Source organism: Pseudorca crassidens, chromosome X (genome assembly GCF_039906515.1).
Source record: "Pseudorca crassidens isolate mPseCra1 chromosome X, mPseCra1.hap1, whole genome shotgun sequence".
NCBI lineage: Eukaryota > Metazoa > Chordata > Mammalia > Artiodactyla > Delphinidae > Pseudorca > Pseudorca crassidens.
The window spans coordinates 18,768,352-18,791,517 of record NC_090317.1 but is presented as its reverse complement, the minus strand read 5'-3'; the positions used below and the strand labels follow the sequence as shown (position 1 = coordinate 18,791,517).

The 23,166-nt window shown below is 41.9% G+C and overlaps 1 protein-coding gene across 4 annotated transcripts in view; it reads right to left on the bottom strand.

Moving 5' to 3' along the window:
* HS6ST2 (heparan sulfate 6-O-sulfotransferase 2) overlaps positions 1 to 23,166 on the bottom strand; it is a 291,333-nt gene that overhangs the window by 61,323 nt on the left and 206,844 nt on the right. For 2 of the 4 annotated variants that reach the window (XM_067722267.1, XM_067722264.1), the window contains exon 3: positions 18,751 to 18,783. The exons of the other annotated variants lie outside the window; for them this stretch is intronic. In XM_067722267.1, coding sequence (XP_067578368.1) covers positions 18,751 to 18,783 — 33 coding nt within the window. The remainder of the gene's footprint in view (positions 1 to 18,750; positions 18,784 to 23,166) is intronic. 4 annotated transcript variants of the gene reach the window in all.

Here is a 23,166-nt window from a genome sequence, read left to right as displayed (position 1 = left end):
TTTGAACAGTTCCACACTCCCTGGGTGTCTTAGTCTGACGAGGCACAGCAGGACTGCTCCACATGTGAGGGATAAAGGCATGGCTCTCTGACTTGTGCACGGCTCAAAAGCACTGGCTCAAACCCATTGGGAGATAAACAACAGAAGCTTCTGTTTCCAGGTTTGTCCCTTGGGCTGGGGGCGGGGGGTAGCTGGTTGTTTATAGAACAATTTATGGTTACAATTTCAACGGCTGATTTACCTGATTTCTTAATCCAACTCCTAATCACAGATCAAACACGGGTTCCAATAATGAAGTAATTTTAGGCATGATTACAAACAGCCTCCTACTGAAGGCTTTTGCCTTGGAACAAGGAGCTCTCACCCCATGCTCAGCATAACACAGATCAGGACAAGTGATGGGATTGCAGCATTGACCCACCCCATTCTACCCTCTGGACTCCTGAGCTATTATCATCTTTGGACAAAGTGGCTATTTCACCCCTCCCTTGCTGGATCTCCTCAGATGGCTCTCTATTGCCTACCAATCCAGGTCTGCATCTCAGCCTGGCTTCCGAGACCCTCCATGATGAAACCCAGCCTCACGCATCTTCTAAAGGCCACACACCACTGTCCTTTCCAGATCCTCTACGCTTGTGTTTGCTTCTGGGCCTTTACAAAGCGGCTTCCTCTGCCTGGACTGCCCTGCTCCATCTCAGCCTCCCAGCAAACTCCAGCTTCTCTTTGAAAACCTACAGTGGTTGCCTTTTCCTTGGTGTATTCTTCTCCACAGTCCTGGGCAACATCAATCTCTTCCTCCAGGCTCCATTTTGTTCAAATCTGATTATATCGCATTTAATAAGATTTCTCTACACTTTATCTTTATATCCAACTTTTGTGGACGGTGGGCTCTTTTGAGGATAAGTGGACTGTGTTTCATCTTGGCATTTCCCCCACCTCCTTTACATACAGGCCGATTGGCCCTCAGCAAATGTTTTCTGAATGAGTCTGGATGGCATATAAGTGTTTAGTATGTCTTTGATTTATAGCAGAGGGAGTCAGAGAAAAATCCTCTCGTGCAGGACTATGAAATGACCTCAAAGGATGGTAGAGTGACTACCTATTCTGGGCCATCCTTGTGATACTGTCTTTCTTCCCATATAGCTGAATGTCTCACATGATAAGCATGGCAGACACCAGGGCAGCCCCTAGGGGCTGACCCTAGGAATAGGTTACAAATCACAGTCACTTTCAGGAACTAGAGGGTTTGAAGTCTGTAACTTGGACATCTGCAGGCTGACCTGGCTTCAGGGCAATGATAGAAATGGGAGCAGTGTCTTGCCGAGATTTCCCAGCCATCGGCTTAGAGGTTCCTGTAAGCCCACGCTGCAGAAGTGACCTTCACATACTCCTCAGACAGCAAAGGAGGATGGCATTCACTGTTGGTGTCAACAGGCTCTAGGAATAAAGGGTTTCAGGGAAGACCAAGGTTCTCTAACTGGTGTTTAGGGAAGGAGCTCAGAGGGCAGAGCCTGAAAGGAGCAGCAGTATATAAACAGAACGGCCATGCTATGCTTGTGCTTTGAACTTCAGCACCACTGTTAAATAAAGGAGGGGAGATAAAGAAGGCGAAGGCTGAACCCAATTAAAATCATTGGAGGAATCTACATTAAATGTATTTTTTTTTACCACCAGCTGAGTGTAAACTATATGAACACTGCTAAAAACATTAAGATTTTGCTTAACCCCAAGGATAGCTTTTGAGTTTAAATAACTCTTCCAGTGTCTCTAAAAGAGGGATTTTTAAAGGAAAGTGAGCTAGTTAGTACACAAGCAGAGATTGTCTTACCTCCTTAAGAGACCTAAGATGATCTTAGCCTCTACCTGCCCATCCCCGTGTGCCCCGAAAACCTCTAAGTCACGTGTTTAACACCACATCACGTGTCAGTATTCAGGGAACGGGTCTGCAATGAACGCACAGGTCTTATTTTACAATCATGTTCCCTGAAGAAGACTGACGCAGCCATCCAACATTCATTTAATGTGTTTTAATGGAATCGATTGTTTAAAAATAAGACTCCTGCCTTCATTCCACAAACATTGACTGAAAACCTACTGGGTTTCAGGCACTAGGCCGGACACTGGAGACACGATGATGAATGAGACAACAGCGCTGAACTCCACAGCACACAGTCTAGTAAGGGATGCAGATGGTTAGAAAATAACCCATCTCTTCTTCCACCATTTGACTGAGCTGCTCTCTTAAGAGATCATCAGTGACGGCCTGCTGGCCAAGTCTAGTGACCTCTTTTTAAGAATCAGCCTTCTTGGCAATCTTATTCCTGTGACATCTGAGGAAAGACCTGATTGAATTTAAACACCAAGCCCTGCAAATATCTAGAGGAAGAGCTTTCCAGGCAGAGACAAGAACAAGTGCAAAGGCCCTGAGGTAGCAGCAGGCCTGGTATGTTTAAAGTGAAGCAAGGAGACGGGTGTGATTACAGAAGGATGGGCACAAGACAGAGCAATAAAATATGAGGTCAGTGAGAAAAGAGGGGCCAGGCTATTGCAGGCCTTTGCAGGCCATGGGGAGGCCTCAGTCTTGTATTCTTTGTGAGATGAAGTGCCACTACAGGATTTTGAACAAAGGAGTGACAAAACCTGAATTAACATTTTCAAAGGATCTTGATTTCAGCTTGACTGCTGCGTGGAGAACAGGCTGTAAGGGAGCAATGGTGGAAGCAAGGGAACCAGCCTTTGACAGTGACCCATGTAAGAAATGATGGTGGCTTGCTATGGAAAACAGTATGGATGTTCCTTAAAAAACTAAAAAGAGAGTTGATCTCACCATATGATCCAGCAATCCCACGCCTGGGTGTATATCTGGAAAAGATGAAAACTCTAATTCGAAAAGATACATGTACCCCAGTGTTCATAGCAGCACTATTTACAATAGCCAAGACATGGAAGCAACCCAAATGTCCATTGACAGATGAATGGATAAAGAAGATGTGATATATGTGTGTGTGTGTGTGTGTGTGGGTGTGGGTGTGTGTGTGTACGAATATTACTCAGCGATAAAAAAGAATGAAATATTGCCATTTGCAGCAACAGGGATGGACCTAGAGATTGTCATACTGAGTGAAGTAAGTCAGTCACAGAAAGACAAATATCATATGATATCACTTATATGTGGAATCTAAAAAAGTGATACAAATGAACTTATTTACAAAACAGAAACAGACTCACAGACACAGAAAACAAACTTATGGTTACCAAAGGGGAAAGGGGGTCAGGGAGGGATAAATTTGGAGTTTGGGATTGATAGATACACACTACTATATATACAGTAGATAAATAGCAAGGACCTACTGTATAGCACAGGGAACTATATTCAATATCTCGTAATAACCTATAATGGAAAAGAATCTGACAAAGAACAGATATATATGTATGTATGTATAACTGAATCACTTTGCTGTACACCTGAAACTAACACAACATTGTAAATCAATTATACTCCAGTATAAATAAATAAATAAATAAAAAGAAACGGTGTCTTGGAAGAAGATGCAGAGGAGATGGTGGTGAGGGAGGTCAGATTCCAGATCTATCCTGAAGGCAGAGCAGGCAGAATTTGCTAATGGATTAGATGTGGCCTGGGAGAGAAAAAGACACATGAAAGATATTCTGAGGCCTTGGGGGAGTAGAGGTGCCACTTACTGAGGTGGGAAAGATTGTTACAGCAACAAGTTTTGGGGGAAAGTCAGGAGTTGGTTTTGGGGCAGGTGAAGTTTGAGATACCAATTAAGCTTCCAGTGGCAATTGGGGCTGAGAAGTTGGCTCTACGAGTCTGGAGACCAGGGGAGAGTTCAGGCCGGCGATGCACATGGAAGCCAAGCCTATCCTCAGCCTTCCAGCATCCTCTCCAAGCAGACTCCACGTGCCTCAACTGACGTCCTCAGCCACATAGTGTAAGAACAACCTTGCCTGAAGCCAGCCTGGCGTCCTCGCGCATCTTGCTCACCACCCTGGCCTTTGTTCTCAGGACTTGTTTGGCCTGATAAAGCGAGAGTTCTAGTGATGGCAAAAGCTGCTTAAGAAAGTACGATATTGATGGGTGCGATGCAGATCCTGTTTCCCTGACGAGCTATCTTTCACTGAAGAAACACATTATTGATGAAATTTCTTTTCTTCTAACACGTACAAGCAGCAGAATATGAAGATCTGGATAACTTCAGACTGGAGTCTTAGATGCCACAGAGAGACCAACGTTCAATCAAATTCATCTGGAGGGGGACCTACCATCAGGCCATGCACCCTCAAGTTAAACTCTTGGGCTATTATTTTAGGGGGAGTTGGTAAATTGTAAGCAAAGCAAGAAAATCACAGTGTTTTGTTTTTTGCATAAACCAACAAAAGTGAAATCAACCACATACTACAACCTGTCTGGAGCCTCATTTTTTGCTGCACTCAATTTGTCTTCTAGGTACCTGGTTAGCCCCTTACTAAAGTCATTTGCTGGCTGCTGGGAGCTTGACAAGTACTAACTATTCTCATCAGCTCCCCAACCCCGCAAACTAGAGTCACAAAATTAAAAGTGGTAAAATTGGAAAGCCTGGAGAACACAATGTGTTCCAAATTATCCACAGAGCTTTAGAAACACAGACAGGTATGCAGACAGAGCTGGGCATGAAAATGCATGGTAGGTTATTTGAGTTTCCTCATCCTCAAGTGGTACTAGCCCCTCCCTACACGCCCTCCCCCCCATAGAAGGTTCTGTTGGGGGAGCTGAAATAATGGTCATATGTACAAAGCCTGACATCTGAGTTCTCCTTCCATTTGGGTATGAGAGGTCATTTACAGATCCTCACATAGCTACTCTTCTGAGCCCGTAGAGGAAAGAAAGACGGCCATACCAGTCAGAAAACGACTTGACAGTGGCCCTCAGAGGGCTAGGCCAGTGCCAGGAAAAGGAAAGCTGCCAGTTCCTCAGATCATCATGGCAGTATCAAAAGTGAAAACAGGATTCTGTGGATCTGGCTGGTCCACTTTGTAATTCAATGTCCATTGGCCCACCCTAATATTGGCCTTATCCTATTTTTGTGAAGCCAGCAGACGCATGTTTGCAGTCAGTCTGTCTGTCTGTTTGCACACCTGTCTGTGTATATTTTCTACCTACCCACCTGCCTGGCCTTTTCATTTCCTTAGCACCCAAAAGTAGAACTAGAGAGTTGGTAAGTTCCATAGAGTCGCCTTCTGGCACAACCCCTCGTTTTACAGATGGAGAAACCAAGGCCCAAAGAGAAGTGACTGAACCAAGGTCTCAGAGTGATTTTAACAGCAGAATCAGAATGTTAATCCCAAGTTGGCTGATTTTCAATTCTTGGTCTTCGTCCATCTCTGACTCAGCCTCTTGCTGCTTTGTTCGTCTTCCTTTCTTTTTTTTTGTTTTTGTTTTTGTTTTTGTTTTTGTTTTTGTTTTGTGCGGTACGCGGGCCTCTCACTGTTGTGGCCTCTCCCGTTGCGGAGCATAGGCTCCGGACGCGCAGGCTCAGCATCCATGGCTCACGGACCCAGCTGCTCCGTGGCATGTGGGATCTTCCCGGACCGGGGCACGAACCCGTGTCCCCTGCATCGGCAGGCGGACTCTTAAACACTGTGCCACCAGGGAAGCCCTCGTCTTCCTTTCTTTTAAAAAAAAATTTTTTAATTGAAGTATAATTGATTTACAACGCTGTGTTAATCACGGCAAAGTGATTCAGTTATTCACATATCCTGTGATAAACCATAATGGAAAAGAATATTAAAAAAATAAAAAATAAATTTTACAAAACGTCTTCCTTTCTTTATCTCTGCATTTCTGCTCCTCTCTCCGTCTTTGTCTCTGTCTCTCGTACACACAAGCCTTGGGAAATTAATCTTGGTTTGGCACTTGCCTTACTTTTGCAACATTTTCTCACAAATGCTCACATCCCTATAACATAAATACTTCGTCAACCCCCATTAATTTACTGCATTGTCTCAGCTCCAAGCTTCGGTCATGTCTTGGTAATATCTCCTTTTGCTAAAAAGGCCAAACTAAGCACCTTTATTATGCCACAGATGTTGCTTTCACCTGTGGGATTATTATAACTCAGAAATATCTCAAGGCTAGTTACCTGAATTAATTTTTATGATACCTCTTCTACCCCCAAGTTGACCCTGACCTTAGAGTATTTAAAATACTGTGCATATTTCCCCATGGCAAATTGAGAATCCACTTTTAATTTGATCCATACTTTTCCAGTGTAACTTGTTGATAGTTAAAAAAAAGAGAGAAAGAATATTGCTTGCTTTTTCATCCCCAATTGAAAAAATAACACTATAATCTATTGCATATTATACACAAAACAGCTTTCAACTTGAAAAGTCACAAAAACAGAGAGAATACTCTCTAGAGGTTTCACAAATCCTGGAGAATGTGACTTGCCACTTTCTGTTTTCTTTGAATTTATATGAGAAAGGAAATGAGCATATTTCTTTGTGACGGATATGGTTTCCAGTTGTTGTCTGTTTTAGATTATAAGCTCCCAGAAGACAGGGCTGTCTTAATCCTCTGCTCAGTCGCTATTTAGTGTTTGATGTAAACAGGCAATGAATCTGCTTTTGCCTCAGCTGCAGTTGCTGCTAGAAATGGAGCTGGTGTTGCAAAAAGAAAAAAAAAAGAAAATCAAGGCTGGCTTCTCACAACAGGTCAGCTGAGGGTTACTCTGACCCAGTCTGATTCTGCATTCAAGGACAAACTCTAAAATATTCCTTATAAACTCCACTTATTTTGAAGCTAGATTTCACAATTCTACCTGCCTTTAAAAATTGGCAAATAGATTTTGTAAAATTGAAGTATAGTTGATTTACAAGGTTGTGTTAGTTTCAGGTGTACAGCAAAGTGATTCAGTTATACATACATATATATCTATTTTTTCAGATTCTTTTCCCTTATAGGTTATTACAAAAGTAGAGTTCCCTGTGCTATAGAGTAGGTCCTTGTTGGCTATCTATTTTATGTATAGTAGTGTGTATATGTCAGTCCCAAACTCCAATATGTATGCAGGTGAATCATACCAAGGCTGCAAAGAGATTTATTTCAGGTAAAGAACATGAGCATACCTGCTCCATCACTTGCTCTCATAGAATAGTTCCCTCAGTCGCTTCTGACCCAATAGCCTCAACCTAGCGCAGACTCTTTAAGGTACTAACCGTGTACCTTTATATTAGCATGCGCCATATTCCGTCACACATTTATTCCTGTCTCCCCAGTTCGACTGGGCGTACCATAAAGGTAGCATCTCTCTCTGATTCACCTTTGTGCCCTCAGTGCCTGGCACAGTGTCTGGCAGAGCAGTTGCTCAAGTAGACACCCCCAGAGCAGATCAATGCTTTTCAAAGTGGGGGGCTAAAATGACACTAAAGATGCAATTAAATGGCAATCATTGGCTTCCTCCCATTTTACAAAAGCATCTTTATTAGCCCTCTTTACTGAGGACACAATCAAGATTTCTAGAACACGTGGAATCACTAAAGAGAAGTGGACACCACTTACGTTAGCACGGGAAGGAGCACACGAAGGGTTTTCGGTTCTCCTATCATGGCTTCCTTCATCCGTTCATCTTAACATTGTTGCTTATAAACATTTTCTTTTTTTTTTTACAGTCAAATTGATTATATCTCATCAAAATTGTATATTAGCATTCTACAGATTTATTTGATACAAAATAGCATAAATGAAATTTCATTTTATTGGGGCTAATAAAATGAAAGGACTAAATTATAAGCTGTCATCACCAAGTTTCATGCATTACAGCTGTATTACATAGTATGAAATATCTCAATATTTATTTTATATCCCACTCCCAATCCTAGGATAATTTTTACCAACACAATAGTTAAAGTGCATTTGCCAATGATGACAAGGATTAACCAGAATAAAAGAAAAGCAGGGAAATAGACACAGTGCTATTGATAGCGAAATAGGCCTAAATAATCATTGAAGGACAGTACCCATTGCTTGACTCCTTTCACTGCATTTAAAAACAAAGACATGTAGGGCTTCCCTGGTGGCGCGGTAGTTGAGAGTCCGCTTGCCGGTGCAGGGGACACGGGTTCGTGCCCCGGTCCGGGAAGATCCCACATGCCGCAGAGCGGCTGGGCCCGTGAGCCATGGCCGCTGAGCCTGCGCGTCCGGAGCCTGTGCTCCACAACGGGAGAGGCCACAGCAGTGAGAGGCCTGCGTACCGCAAAAAAAAAAAAAAACCCAGAGAAGTGTATAGCACTACTCAGCACAGAATGTATTTTTATTGGCACTCAAAAAATATTACATTAAGTACATATAACCCTCATTTGGGACCAAAACTATTATCCATCAATTTGATCTTCCATATGAGACCGGGCTCCATGTCATTTTTGATGTTTCCAAAAATCATGTCCACCCACAAAGGATAACATTTGTCCCCAGTGAGTTTATTCCAAAGATGACCCATTCCCTATCTAGCACTCTGCTTATTTCTTTCATAACACCTATCACAATCTGGACGTGCTTTATTTTTTATTTATTTTTTTTTTTGCGGTACGCGAGCCTCTCACTGCTGTGGCCTCTCCCGTCGCGGAGCACAGGCTCCGGACGCGCAGGCCCAGCGACCACGGGTCACGGGCCCAGCCGCTCCGCGGCATGTGGGATCCTCCCGGGCCGGGGCACGAACCCGTGTCCCCTGCATTGGCAGGCGGACTCCCAACCACTACGCCACCGGGGAAGCCCTGGACGTGCTTTATTGACTTGCTTACTTTGGATGGTCTGTATCCATCACCAGAATGTAAACTCCCTGAGAGCTTTACCTGTCTTATTCAATTGTCAAATCCCCAGCAATAAGAATAGTGCTGGCTTATGGGAGGTGCTCAATAAATATCTCTGTAATGATTGAACAAATTAATTACAAATAGATCTTCAACTACAGTACTATACAATCACCAAGCTGGAGGTCCCCTCCTGGCTCCCCCAAATCTACTGATGGCCATCACCTGTTTCCTTCAGTCTCAATATGACTGAGTGCCAACCACATTTGATTGCAGGCCATGAAAAGAAGTGAACGAGAGTGCCTATTGCAAAGAGGTGGAACACCTCTTCCATGAGAAGAGGAAATCAGAGTTCTTGTGCTTGAGATTGCTATAGGACAGAAGGTTGAGAAAGGGGACCATCCCCTAGTTATTCCACTTTCACTGGGCACTCAGATTAGACATGCAGTGCTCTAGCACTCACGTTCATGTAGATTGAATTTAAAGTCGACCTCAAGAGTATTATTTTATTTATAAATATTTTACTAGCATTGTAAAATAGACACTGAAGGTGCTCATATAGAAAGGAATAAATGAGGCTTACAGAACTTTCCGGGTGGATGGCTTAACATGAGGTTTTACGATCACCGAGTATTAAACCACATGGCTCTTCAATGATATAACATTGTATGGTTTTCAGGGAATCTTCATTCAAAGCTCCTATCCTGTCATCCTATTTCATTTTCTCAAAAAACATACCAGCATTTAAAACTAATTAATTTTTTGAGGTTCTCTTAGTTTATTTCACCCTTATGAATTTCAGAAAACCCTCAGTGTTTCCCACATAACCAGAAATTGTCTCATCAATTAGTCGAGAAAGGTTATTTGAGCAAAAGAATATCCCAGTGACTATTTTCCCCTGCATAGGTTCAGAAGGTAGGCTATGGTCTAAAAGGTGTTTGTGAAAGCATCACATAATGTTCATTTCTTCCCTGTAGCTTTTATTCCTTTTCATGCAAACAAGCTGTAATGGGCTTAAGAAACTCTTTATTTTGCCTCATGCATCATCTCTGACGTTGTCAAATCAATTCATATGAAAAAATCACAGAAAGACTATGCACAGGCTCCTCATAAAGTCTTATGCACATTTACATGTTAATATAGGAACAATCAGTAAAGGCCACTAAGAGGCCCACTTACGCCCGTTTAGAATGACTCTGACATTCCACAGTTGTACACGAGCAGCCTTCTTTTAAGGCTCCCAAAAAATGAACAAGAATTCCCAGAGAGGGCTTCCCTGGTGGCGCAGTGGTTGAGAGTCCGCCTGCCGATGCGGGGGACACGGGTTCGTGCCCCGGTCCGGGAAGATCCCACGTGCCGCGGAGCAGCTAGGCCCGTGAGCCATGGCCGCTGAGCCTGCGCGTCCGGAGCCTGTGCTCTGCAGCGGGCGAGGCCACAACAGTGAGAGGCCCACGTACCGCAAAAAAAAAAAAAAAAAAGAATTCCCAGAAAAAAGAAGGTAAACTGTGCCCCGTGGCGAGCAGAAATAAAGTTGGAAATTGTAAAAGCCATGAGAAAAAGACCAATGTGCAACCAAATGCCGTTTACACATGGTGTCTGGCATACCCAGGGCCCAAATTATGAAAGTTGAAAAGTTTTCAAACTGCATCAGGCCTTGATGAAGCCCCTTTATAATTCCAGTATCTGGCTGATAAGGCGATGCTGAGCTGTCCAGAAAATCAACGGAGCAAATTGGATGGGCAGCCAATGAAAGTGAAGGGACAGGAAGCCCCATGGTGCCACAGTGACAGTCATTTTTTTTCCCTAGGTGCAATTTTAGAATTTCAAAGAAGGCTATTTGCCAAATAGGAAATATTTCAACTCTGGAAGGGGAACGGAAATAATCTAATAATTTCTACCTTGTAAAATAGTGTTCTCCATTTTATGTGCTCATAAGATCTCCTATGATATATAGTTGTACTACGAATGCTCTGGACAAGACAGTGAGACCAAATTAACAGAAGATATTGCACACACACACCCACAAAAACCATCTAGAAGAGTGAAATAGAAAGACAAGGCAGAGGCAACACACACCTGGAAAAGGATTCAAGGTACTGAGAACCTAAAATAAAAGACATTTAAATCTTTTGATGGAGAAAGGGCTAGAGCTGTAATTAAGAATGAGCATTAAAGAAATGATGTATACACTTAACCATGGAGCCCCAGTCTATAGCCACGATTCTTCCTGTCTTCATTTATTTCAACTGAATCTTGCATTTTAGGCTCTATTTCCAATCCAGCTACTCTCTCCTCTTTGTGACCCTGGACTAGCAGCTGGCCCCAAAGCCTCCAAAATAAATGCACTTTACCTATTCCTGAGGGATTTTGCCTCCTTTCATTGATAAACTTCTGTGAGAATAATGAACTACCAGTGCTGTGAACAGAAGTAGCACCCAGAATTAAACAGCAAAAGCAAGCAAACAAGATTCCCAGGTAACACAGGTAATTCCAAATCAAGGCCCCAGACAGGATGCAGTTGACCTAGATCCTTGTTCTGAGTCTGCCACAAACTAGCTGTGTGTACTTAGATAAGTCACTGTCTTGGTGGGTATCTATTTCCTCACCCGCACAACATTACAGCCTTTTAATGAGAGCCATACAGGAACTCTCTGTGCTATCTCCCTCACCTCTTTCCATAAGCTCTATTCTTCTTCGGTGTCAAGATACTGTGACGGTAAATCACAGATGCACTTCTTTGGAGTTTCCAAACCCTCTTGGATCTTCTTCTTCGGACTCCCTGACCACAAAATCAAGCCCAACTTTTCTCTGGACTTTCAGAAGACTGAATTCCTAAAATCTAGTCATGGAGCTGATTCTTGTGTTTAGAACATGGCAAGTATCTGAATAATAAGTGGAATAGTAGCAACATAGAAGGGAGTTGCCAGTGGACTTCCGATGTTGGTGACTTTCTCTCTCTTCCACCCTCTCCAAACCTGCGCTTCCTGCTTCCCCATCTTCTCCCACAAAGCCCAGTGCAGCAAATGTAGGGAAGGTGTGGGGAAGTTAGGGAAGGCAAGCTTTCCAGCTCCTACTTTACTTCCTAACTGGGCTTTGGCCAGGTGCTGAGGCAGACAGCACAGCCATGGCTGCAAGAATCCCGAGTGGCCCTCTAAGAGTTAAGATGCTTTTCCTGGCACCTAACACACTAGTGGGCAACACCTATGCCATGTCATTTTGAAGCCAACTTAGAACGCCTTCCTTCGTTTCAGTGGTATTTGGTTCTTTTTGGAGATTTCCTGTGGGCAGGCTGAAAAGACAGTGAATTTTCAGATATTCACATATAAGAAGTTGACGGTTACGTTTGTGGTGTTGAATTGTTGCCCTCGCTGGCAGAGGTTAAAACAAGAAGCAATGTTTTAACTTCTTGTGACATTTACAAGAATTGTAGAGCTGGCTTTTGCTGGAAAACGTATGCTTAATCTACGCAGTTCTGATACACTGGAAAATGTTCCTACACATCCACTTTACAAAATTAAACAGAATGTTGGAAAGAGATCTTGGCCCACGTCTCTGAAAACAACTAATTGTACCACTTTAGAGCTAGAAAGAACCTAGGGATCATCTACTTGGAACACTGGTTTTATAGATGAAGAAACAGGCTCAGAGAAAGGAAGTGCTATGTCTAAGGCCATATAGCAGGGAGACCCTTCTCTTCTGATCCTCAAGCCGGTGCTCTTCCCCCCACAGAAGTGGGCAAAACCAAACGCCACCACAATTACTAACCTTTCATGCCTGTGTTTTTCTTTCAACAGGTAGTTTGTCTTGAGTAACAAAAGTGCTTTGAGTAATCGAGTAGAATATCCCTAAGGGTTAGTAGGCTTATTTACATTCTATGACAGGGAAGTGGGTTAATCTGCCGAATTCTAATGCTGACAAAGATAAGAAAAGTATGGAACAGAAGTTTAACAGGGAGCATACTTTGGGTTACACTTCAGGACTAGCTAAGGGGAGGTGGTCCTAATGACAGAACGGCCAGGATCAGCAAAATTAGAATTGGTACTGAATCCAGGAAAGTATGAAATAGAGGAAACCAAAGAGCCCATACAAAGTGTTGGTGAAATCTGTACAAAACCAATAAAACAAAGAGCAAACTTCACCCTGATCACACTCCACCCATCCAGTCACTCTCTGTCCACTTTTGTTTTATTTTTTCGTGACATTTATCACTCTCTGAGATTAGCTTGTATATTTTTTTATTTCCTGTCTCCCTCCAACACGTGTGCATGTGAGTGTGTGCGCTCACACACATACACCCAACATGCCCTTTAAGAAACACAAGAACAGAAACCTTGCCTGTCTTATTGTCCCCAGTGCCTAGAACAGTGCCTGGAACATAGTAAGTGCTCAGTGGATATGTTTTGAATGAATAAATTTGAGAAAGGTAAAAAATGTTAGACTACAATTGAGGCAAACTGAGAATAAACACATCCAAGACTATAAATTCAAGGATGTTTTTATTATTCTTACTTCCAGTTAGAAAAAGAGAAGTAGGACTTCCCTGGTGGCGCAGTGGCTAAGAATCCGCCTGCCAATGCAGGGGACACAAGTTCGAACCCTGGTCCGGGAAGATCCCACATGCCGTGGAGCAACTAAGCCTGTGCGCCACAACTACTGAGCCTGTGCTCTGGAGCCCGCGAGCCACAACTACTCAAGCCCGTGTGCCTAGAGCCTGGGCTCTGCAACAAGAGAAGCCACCGCAATGAGAAGCCGGCGCACGGCAACGAAGAGTAGCCCCCGCTCGCCACAACTAGAGAAAGCCCGCGTGCAGCAACAAAGACTCAACGCAGCCAAAAATAAATTAATAAAATAAATAAATTTTTTAAAAAAGAATAAGAGAAGTACATCAACGTCTCTAACTCATTTAGGGCAAGCGGAATGGGAATGCTGGTCAATATGTGCACCGTTATTAGGACAGCTTTTGTGCCATGAAGGTCCTGAAGGGGGTGCTGTCACCGTAAAGGGGAGTGGTACCATCTACAGATCCATAGCAGGACTTTGGGGCATCAAGTTTGCTCTCCAAGATTACAAATGCAATGAGGGCTCTTTGGGACCTGAGGGTAACCTTGAAGGGGACTTTGAAATGGACAGCTGTGTCCAAGAACACTTGGATTTAAGACTTGCAAACAAAGGGCCACGCCAAATTTCTAAAGAGGAAGCTGGGGTGCACCCAGGAAGGCAAGGAACTCACCCAGTTTTCTAGACCATTACAATTTGCAGGGTCTGATGACCTCCACATATTCCATAGGGCAGTAATTCAACTGGGAGGGATTGTACTTTATTTGGGGAAGGAGGGGAATAAGGTCACCCTCCTTCAAAAGGAATATTGTCCCCGGTGCTAATGCTATAAGCTAGGTCTGTAGCTTCTGTAAGAATAGTTCATTTAGAAAGAATTCTCCTAACAATACTATACACATTAACCAAGATTTGTCTATCCCTTTGCTCTAAGTTTTAGGTTAGACGTAATCATTCCTACTCTGAAACACCGAGAGCCAACTTGAAATGTAAAATCCCAAAGTAATTCAGTATTTGCTAAATTTAAAGGAAGTAATCAATTTCTAATTGGAATTTAGGCACATTCCTTTCCCACTTTAGCACTGTCTTTATTTCCCTTAAGTTCCTCTTTGGTCATTACGATTTTCAGCAGGGTTGTAGTCATTGAATAACCTGTCACACACTGCAGATATTTTGAGACCAAATTAAACTCTCAATGTACTTGCATATAACTAAAGAAAACTGTATTAGACACTTCAGGACAAAGACTCTGTATGTCTGTATTGACAGCCTGTTGCTCCACAGAGAGTGTGGCATCTAGTAGGTGTCCAGTAAATATTCGCAGAATAAATGAAAGAAAAAATCTATCTCCCCTCTGATAGAATTATTTTCACACATTCAAAATCTCAGGTATATCTGACCAGGCATGTGTGTACGTGTCTATTCCCACATGCTCATCCTTCAGGATGAAGACATTATCCGTCCTCTGGGCATGTATGTTTGTATAACAAAACACCGAAGCAAGATTCACCATACAAACTGTCCCAAGAAAGATCATTTTAATTAACATTTCCTCAAACATACCAACATTCCAGCACCTAAAAACTGATCTCGATTTTCATTTAGGCGAACTGTTCCCTCTTCCCTAGAAAACATACACCTTTGAAAGTTTCCATTGCCAATTTGTATCTCCAGTTCATAACAGAAATTCACAGTTAACTTGTCATGCTTTCCCTGGAAAGCTCGGTTTGAACCACTTTGCTAACTTAGACTACTTTTACTTCTGCTCAGACGACTGCCCGCGACTCTTAATACTTCTTGAAGCTAGATTCCCCCATCTGCATTCCTGAGGCAGGATGACAAAAGCCAGACTACACTTCAGCCTCCTAGGATATCCTGCCCTGGAGATGCTCAGCAGGCAATTGGAAATTGGAGTTAGCCTGGAGCTCCGGAATAAGTTAAGAATTAGAGAGGTCAATTTGGGAATCATTAGTGTAGAGGTGAAAGGTGAAGCTATGTCAGGAGATGAAATTACCCAGAATGAGAACATAGCAAGAGAAGAGAAGCAGATCAATGACAGGACCTTGGGAATTGCTTCATTGAAAGGGGCGGGGGTGGGGCGGTGAGGAGGAACGCTGTGTGTGTGTGTGTGTGTGTGTGTGTGTGTGTGTGTGTGTGTGAAAACAGATCCAACAAAGGAAACTTAAGAAGTGTTGAGAAGAAGACAGGAGGTAAACCAAGATAACTGAGGAACGCTTTCAAGCAAGAGAAGATGTGTAAAAGTTCCATAACCTCCAAAGAGCTCAAGAATATTGAAGCCAGAGAGGCCACTGGATTTTGAAACGTGGTGGTCACAGATAGCCTTTGGGAAAGCAGTCTTTCGCGTGAACTCTGTGTGCCCATATGCGGATGTGAATAGGTGTATATGCACGTACACCAAACCACCATAAGATGAAATATTAGTATTGAAGGAGGCTGGTACTGGCTGTACCAGACAATGGTGGTAATAACCACTACCATTTATTGACTGTTTACTATGTGCCGGGAACAGTGCTAAGCACTCGATATGCCCGATCTCAGTTTAATCCTTGAAACAATTCTATAAGGTGTCTACGTTTTATATGTGAAGAAACAAAGTCCACAGAGGTTAAAGAAATGACTCAAGGTCACACTGCTAGAAAGTGGCAGCACCAGGATCAGACCTAAGGACAGTTTGACTCTAAAAGCCCATACTCTCAATCACTGAAGTAATACTTCCATATGCTGACCTTAGCAAGGTAATCTGTGCATGAGGGGAAGAGAGCTGATACATTGGTTGAGTGTCTCCTATTGCCAAGGGCTTTGCATAGGACATCGCCTTTCACATATATACCATCAACATCATGGCTATGTTTAGGCAAACTGTATAAAGGCATATTTTTAAAAATCTGATTCACTTTTTTGGAAAAAATAGTTGAAGCTGTATGATTCCAAAACAACCAGTTATAATTCAAATGTATTTACTACAATAGCTCCCAAGGGTTCGAAAGTTAAAAAAAAAAAAGTGTGGCATCATTGATTTGGTGGTTGTTACTGATATTCAAATTACTGACAAACTCATCTGAAAAGTGAGGGAATTTCACAGGATAATCTTAAAGGCCTCCTCCAGCCTTGACTTTTTATGATTCTCATACGCAGGTCTAATGTCAATAGTTTTAAAGGCATGGAATATGAAATAGAATGTAAATGCAGCAGCAGAACTGGTTTGTATGTCAGTATCCTTTTATTCCTTAAATTTATAGAATTTATAGGGCCCACTGTTAAAATATTATAAAAATAGTCCTTGGTTGTTTGTGGCATTGACTGCTAACTTAAGTAGAAGCTTGGAAACTCCATCACAAAACGATACCCTGAAAATCCAGCCAAATAATTTGTTTCCAACCAACTGCAGCCCTTATAATACGGCTGGCTATAGGAAAAAGAGAGAAAGAGAGAGTGGCAAACACTCCAGCAGTTAATGTTTTTGCTGTCTATAGAAAAACAAATGAGGTTCTGGTCTGAAACAATCAGCATCGCTGTTAATTGTGCATGTGTGAAGCAATAAGGCAAGGCGTTTGGGATGGCTCCCACTGACTGTTCCCTTCTTTCTCTGGATTAGAAAATCCATTCAGACAACTGAATAATAGCAAGCATTTATGCAAATTGTTAATTATGAGGCAGAGATAATCATAATCTTGTATATTTATAAAAGTGCATGTACAACGGGGATTACCAAATGAATTGTTGCTTTATTATTTTACTAGTGGTCGAAAAACATGCTAGCCTTGCAAATAGCTTTCATACATCATTCAGTCCACCAGAATTAAACATGGCCCCCATGGATGTTTACCAAAGCCAATTCTTTTCCATCTCACCATCTGTATTCCTCTCTTCCTTTCTCACAAACTAAGAGCAGGTATAAATGATTCTGATAATAACTTCTGGTCAAACTGATCAGCCCCATAATAAACATAAAGAAATAAGTCAAGATTTGCTTTGTAACATAGCAAAACTGTTAGAGAGAGATGATTCTGGCATGGAGCAAATTTCAAAACAAAAATAAAACAAAATTCTCAATATTTTACCTGTGAAAGCCATTATAGGAATAATAGTCCCTAGGTTAATTGTCCATTATCTTAATGGTCATCCACTCCATTTTATTTTACAGATGAGGAGGTCAAGGTTCACAGCAGACATAGGACTTGAGCAAAGTCACCCCACTAGTTAGTGGCAATACCTAGTACTCTTGCCACCATGACACATCCAATCTCTGATGCTTAAATGCCCTCCTATACTACTATTGTGTGATTAGCTGTCTATGTGTGTCTATACCATTTATCTCAATGAATTTTAATCTGACTATGGAATTAAACCCTGAATTTACTCTTCTTAGATGTCAAATAAATCCACTGAGGCCCTGATGGGAATATGGAAGGCCAGCTACTGAAAGCCAAACTGGGCATCTAAGATATGGTCGATCTGCTCTATTTTAATGAGTCTGCCCTAGTGGAGGAATCCTATAACCTTTGCTCTTCCTAAGCTATCTGGCTAGGGAACAAATGATGTAGGTGGGTAGGAAGAGAAAGTAGAGACACTGGTAAACCTTTATGGAGCCAATAAGCCTAGAATAGGCCAAATACGGTACTGGTGGGCAGGATGATCTTAGAAGACCACGTGCCAAGCAACGAGAGCCACATTTACAAAACGGCTTACAATTCTCACCGCCTCTTCAGCACTGATGGCAATATGATGTCACAGCTTGTGGCAACAGTCGTTGCCTGGAAAGACACTATTCTGTCGCATTCTCAACAGCCCCTCCCCCTGACAGTTAGGAACTTTCCTGTGTTTGATTAGACTTGCTCTGCTGCAGAGTTTATGTCACAAAGGCCCCTGGCCTATGGGATTACTCTACCTGGCAAGTCTACACATGTACATACTTTACAAGTCCCTGATATTTTCCAGTAATTGATTTCCCTTCAATAAAATGCTGACCTAGGTGTTCCCTAAACCACCATCCGGCCTAGTGACAGGCAGGTGGGCCTGAAGCACCATGGAGAAAACTTTGTTGATGGTGGGGTTTTCATAACAGAACACTCTACTGTGTCATCCAATTTCAGCAAAAACGAAAAGAAGCTAGTAACCTACTGCCCAACTGTCTGGGGTGCTGGCTCTGAACTTCCATCCCACTTCTGAACTAGGTCAGCTTTATAGCTGAGACTATAAGCTCCAGTAGTTTCAGCTGTTTTAAACTAAAAAAGAGCCCTGAAAAGAATCTGTCCAAGTGGAAACCAAACTATTTATTGTATGGAAATTAAACTGATAGGCAATGGCGGAGTCTATTTATTCTAGCTCACTTGGATTCAGTTCGGCTAAAGATCCATTGTCACTTACCTTGCTGCATCTAGAATCTGAAAAATCCTCCACCTGTTAAAGGAACAGTAAAACCAGGTGCTAGCAAGAGCTTGGTAAGAGAGGAATTAAAATAATAAAAGTTTTCCATTTTGCTTTGATAACATATTTTTCCAGCTTTCCAAACCGCAAGGCAACAGCTCATGGATGGCTCCCCAACTTTGCTCCCCACTAGCTCCTCTCATGTAGTGGGGGATTATGAATCAGAGGGCTTAAAGGGGCAGGGCAGCACTGAGAGCCAAACCTCTGAAGGGCTATGGGCTGAGAATGATAGATCCTCCACTCGGTCGTAACTAATTGCATTCCCCTTCACACATGCGATGGCAATCTAAGCAAAAAACAAAAGTCAATAAACCAAAACCCAGACCATACCAAACCAAGCACTATGGCATCCCTAAAACAGAAATGCCTGATTGAAAGAAGCTAGGAGGAATTTACAGGGATTTTTCATACCATCAGGGATATATGAAACACAAGTAACAAAAGGAAAAGAAAAGAAAGAATGATTAGACTTTGCGGATGCTTTTCAAACAGATGAAAATTCAAAGCACACAGAAAGTGATACATAAATCAGCACTAGTTCCTTCCACCCAAATGCAAGACATCCATCAAAGTAAGCAATGTCTCTCCATTTAAAAAATTACTCATCTGTTTTCATAACATATGTCTTAAGAGTCACAAAATGCTAATTCTACTATGTGAATTTCTGATATCGGCAGGGACTGGGAAGTTGTGCACAGGTCAATTGCTAATTTGAGAGTTCAAATGGGCTCAGTTAGCTTTTTGTTTTACTATATTAAGCATGGGATATTATAATGTGGTAACACTTTTGTGCCCACAGCGAGTTATATGGCCTGGATATTTTCTTGAGAGAAGTGTTTCTTTACATCAAATATATCTGGAGGCTTTAGGAATGAGGTAAGAGAGACTTTTCATAGCACAACTAGCAGCAGAGGCCTTGCATCAGCATTTGAGAAGCAATATACAGCTCTTTTATCATCAGTTCTTGGCATGGCTAAGGCCCCCTTCCCTAGTTCTACGAGTTGTTAAGACTGGTGGAGAAGCAAGTGTTATGAAAACAAAAGTGATGTAGTTAATGACATCAGATCTGTTAGACAAGATACCTCCATTAGCTGACTCACCATCCAGGGCCCAATGTGATCCTCTTCCATTCCGGCCACAAGAAAGAAGTAATCTAGAGTATTCTGGCCTACCCCATGACTTAGTTTCCCTACAGAGTGAAGAAAGGGTAGTACCCCTTCTACTGCACTCAGCTTCATGAACAAAATATAATACAACTTTGGGTGAAAAATAAAAACAACAACGACATGAAAACGTAAAGTTATATGTTGAATCTTAGTGCTAGAAAATTCCAAAGTCAAATATGTAGCCCTTTCCAAAACTATAATTTTACTTTTGCTGCATTAATAGAAATCCTCAACTAATATAAGTATGTACATAATTTATGTATATTGGTGTCTATGGGGACCAGAGCAAATTTAACTTTGCCTCTTGAGATTTTTTTAAAACTTTCTATGTAAGTTTCTCAACTGTCTATTAAAGTTTGCTCAGGGATTACACTTTTGGAAGCTCATTGCCTTACCTGGGAGTCCAGGTTGCCGGAGGTGGATTATTCAGTGGTGAGCCAGGAAGATGTTACAGGTGCACCAATCAAAAGGGTGGGCAGTCATCGGAAGTGAATCAAATGCCATGAGGAAAAAGGTAAAAAGGAGAGGCATACTGATTAGAAAAAAAATGAATTAACTTTACAAGTCCATTTTACTTCCACGTACACACACACACACGCACACACTCTTTGGAAAGGTTCTTAAATGGAATCTTCTTAAAAAGACCCTTTAATAAAATGAAAGGATAATTATGTAATGTGATAGAGGTGCTAATTATCACTATAACAGCAATCATATTACAACATATAAGTGTATCAAATTAACACATTGTACACCTTAAATTTACACAATGTTATGTGTCAAATATATTCAATTAAAAAATCACCCCCCACAAAAAATGTGTCATTTATTATGTGACAGGCATCATTATAGGTACTTAAGGATAAGGCAGTGAGTAAAACGGACGCAAATCTCTGCCTTCACAGAGTTTACAATTTTGTGGAAGATGTTTTTATACCATCTGTTTGGAAAAGAGTTCCACAGAAATATACTGTATGTTATGAACTCTAGGAAAATGTTTCTCCTAGTTTTATTTATGTATTTATGTATGGAGAACATATCCACTGGCATCAGATTCAACATCTGTATTAGAAAGGCTTCTCTTTCTGATTGGAAAGGACATTATTTCTTTTCATGATTTCTCCGTGTGGAAACTTCCCCCCGCCCCCCACCAAAGGCTGTAAGTCAGGTTTCTTTTTAGTGAGGCCATTTGCTGTTCATAGAATTCCACGTGCATATACCTTGAAATACTGTGAAAACAAGAAGTCTCTAGATGGCAGCTTCATAATACTGTGGGGTACCACATCCCAGCAGGGTTTTTCTCATTGGATGCTCTAGTGTTCTGTACCACTCTGAGATTGGACTCATCAGCCCTCAGCAAGCCACCTCTTGAGAAAGCAACAGCAGGTGGTGGACAAAAGGAGCTGTGCTTCTCATGCCCATGACCCAGACACTGGCTGGAGAAGAAGCAATAAGAGTAACCTTCTGGACCAAGGTTCAAGATGGGACCAAATATCTCTCAAGTGACAGCTACTACCTAAATGTTAAATTAGCAGGAAAGGAATAAAGACACAGACCTATTAGAGAATGGACTTGAGGATATGGGGAGGGGGAAGGGTAAGCTGTGACAAAGCAAGAGAGTGGCATGGACATATATACACTACCAAACGTAAAATAGATAGCTAGTGGGAAGCAGCCACATAGCACAGGGAGATCAGCTCGGTGGTTTGTGACCACCTAGAGGGGTGGGATAGGGAGGGTGGGAGGGAGGGAGACGCAAGAGGGAAGAGATATGGGAACATATGTATATGTATAACTGATTCACTTTGTTATAAAGCAGAAACCAACACACCATTATAAAGCAATTATACTCCAATAAAGATGTAAAAAAAAAAGCAGGAAAAGGAAAAGATGAAAATGAAGGGAAAACACACACACACACATATACACACACACACACACACACACACACACACACACACACACACATATATATATATATATATATATATATCAGTGGAAAATGGGGATTGAGGGGGAGACTTGGGAGCCCCCAAAACTCCAGATAGGGATTCGTGCTAACTAGAAACCTCAAATGATGACACCTACCCCCTGGCATTTAGATTCTCAGGGCAGGTGCTTAATGCTTCAGAATTTAAAAAGTGAAGCTTTCTAAGCACAGGGAACTATATCCAATACCCTGGGATAAACCATAATGGAAAAGAATATAAAAAAGAATGTATGGATATGCATAACTGAATCACTTTGCTGTACAGCAGAAATTAACACAACACTGTAAATCAACTATACTTCAATTTTTTGTAAAAAGTGAAGCTATCTATTCACTTTGACATTAAGGATCCAAATTAAGATGTAGGAAAAACAGGATGATGTAAAAATCCGAGAGCCTCTGCCTAAAAATCTGGACTCCTGGTTTCTAATCCCGTTTTGCCAATGACTCATTTGATCTTGGGCAAATTCTCTTCTCCACTCTCTCAGGGAGCCATATGAAAAGAGGGATTTTCACAAGGTGGTTTGTAAAAATCCTCCAGTTCCAATATTTTTGTAATTCTCTAATAGCTTTGCCTTTCATTTTGGTGCCAAGTTAGTTAAAAGGACAGAAATCTCTAGTCGTTTTCTCAGTACAACATGCCATTAGTAGTTCAGAGAGCCCAGAGCCCCACAGTCTGAGCCTACAAGTAGATGAAAACGTGGCCAAAACAATAACAGCCAAGTTGAAATGCAGCCGATCATCATTCTGTCCAGGGAAACAGCTTTGTTTATTTGAAATAGAGAGTGGCTGGTTCTCTAGGATGGAAAAGTTCTACAAGTAAACTTAACTGAGAATAACAAGGAAAATCTAATTGATAAACAATTAACACCCACCCGCCCTTCTCTTTCTGCTCGTGCAGCTGCTTCATCTGCCGGGAGCCTGGGATGTTGGTGATTGCTGTCAATTAGCAGAGACCTCCACAGCCACACTCTCCCAGATAAAGGCTTACATAGATGCTCATATTTTGCAAAGGGTGGTTAAAACAAAACAAAACAAAAACCCACCAACACTGTTTTGGTCTAATGGCAAATCTGTGGCAGACAATACACTCTGGGAACCAATTACCTCCCACTGTTCCAGGGCTGCCAAGCAAATGGCCGATTCAAGCTCTCTGATTCGTGATACTGGATTGGTTTGCTCCCATACCCAGAGCTGCTG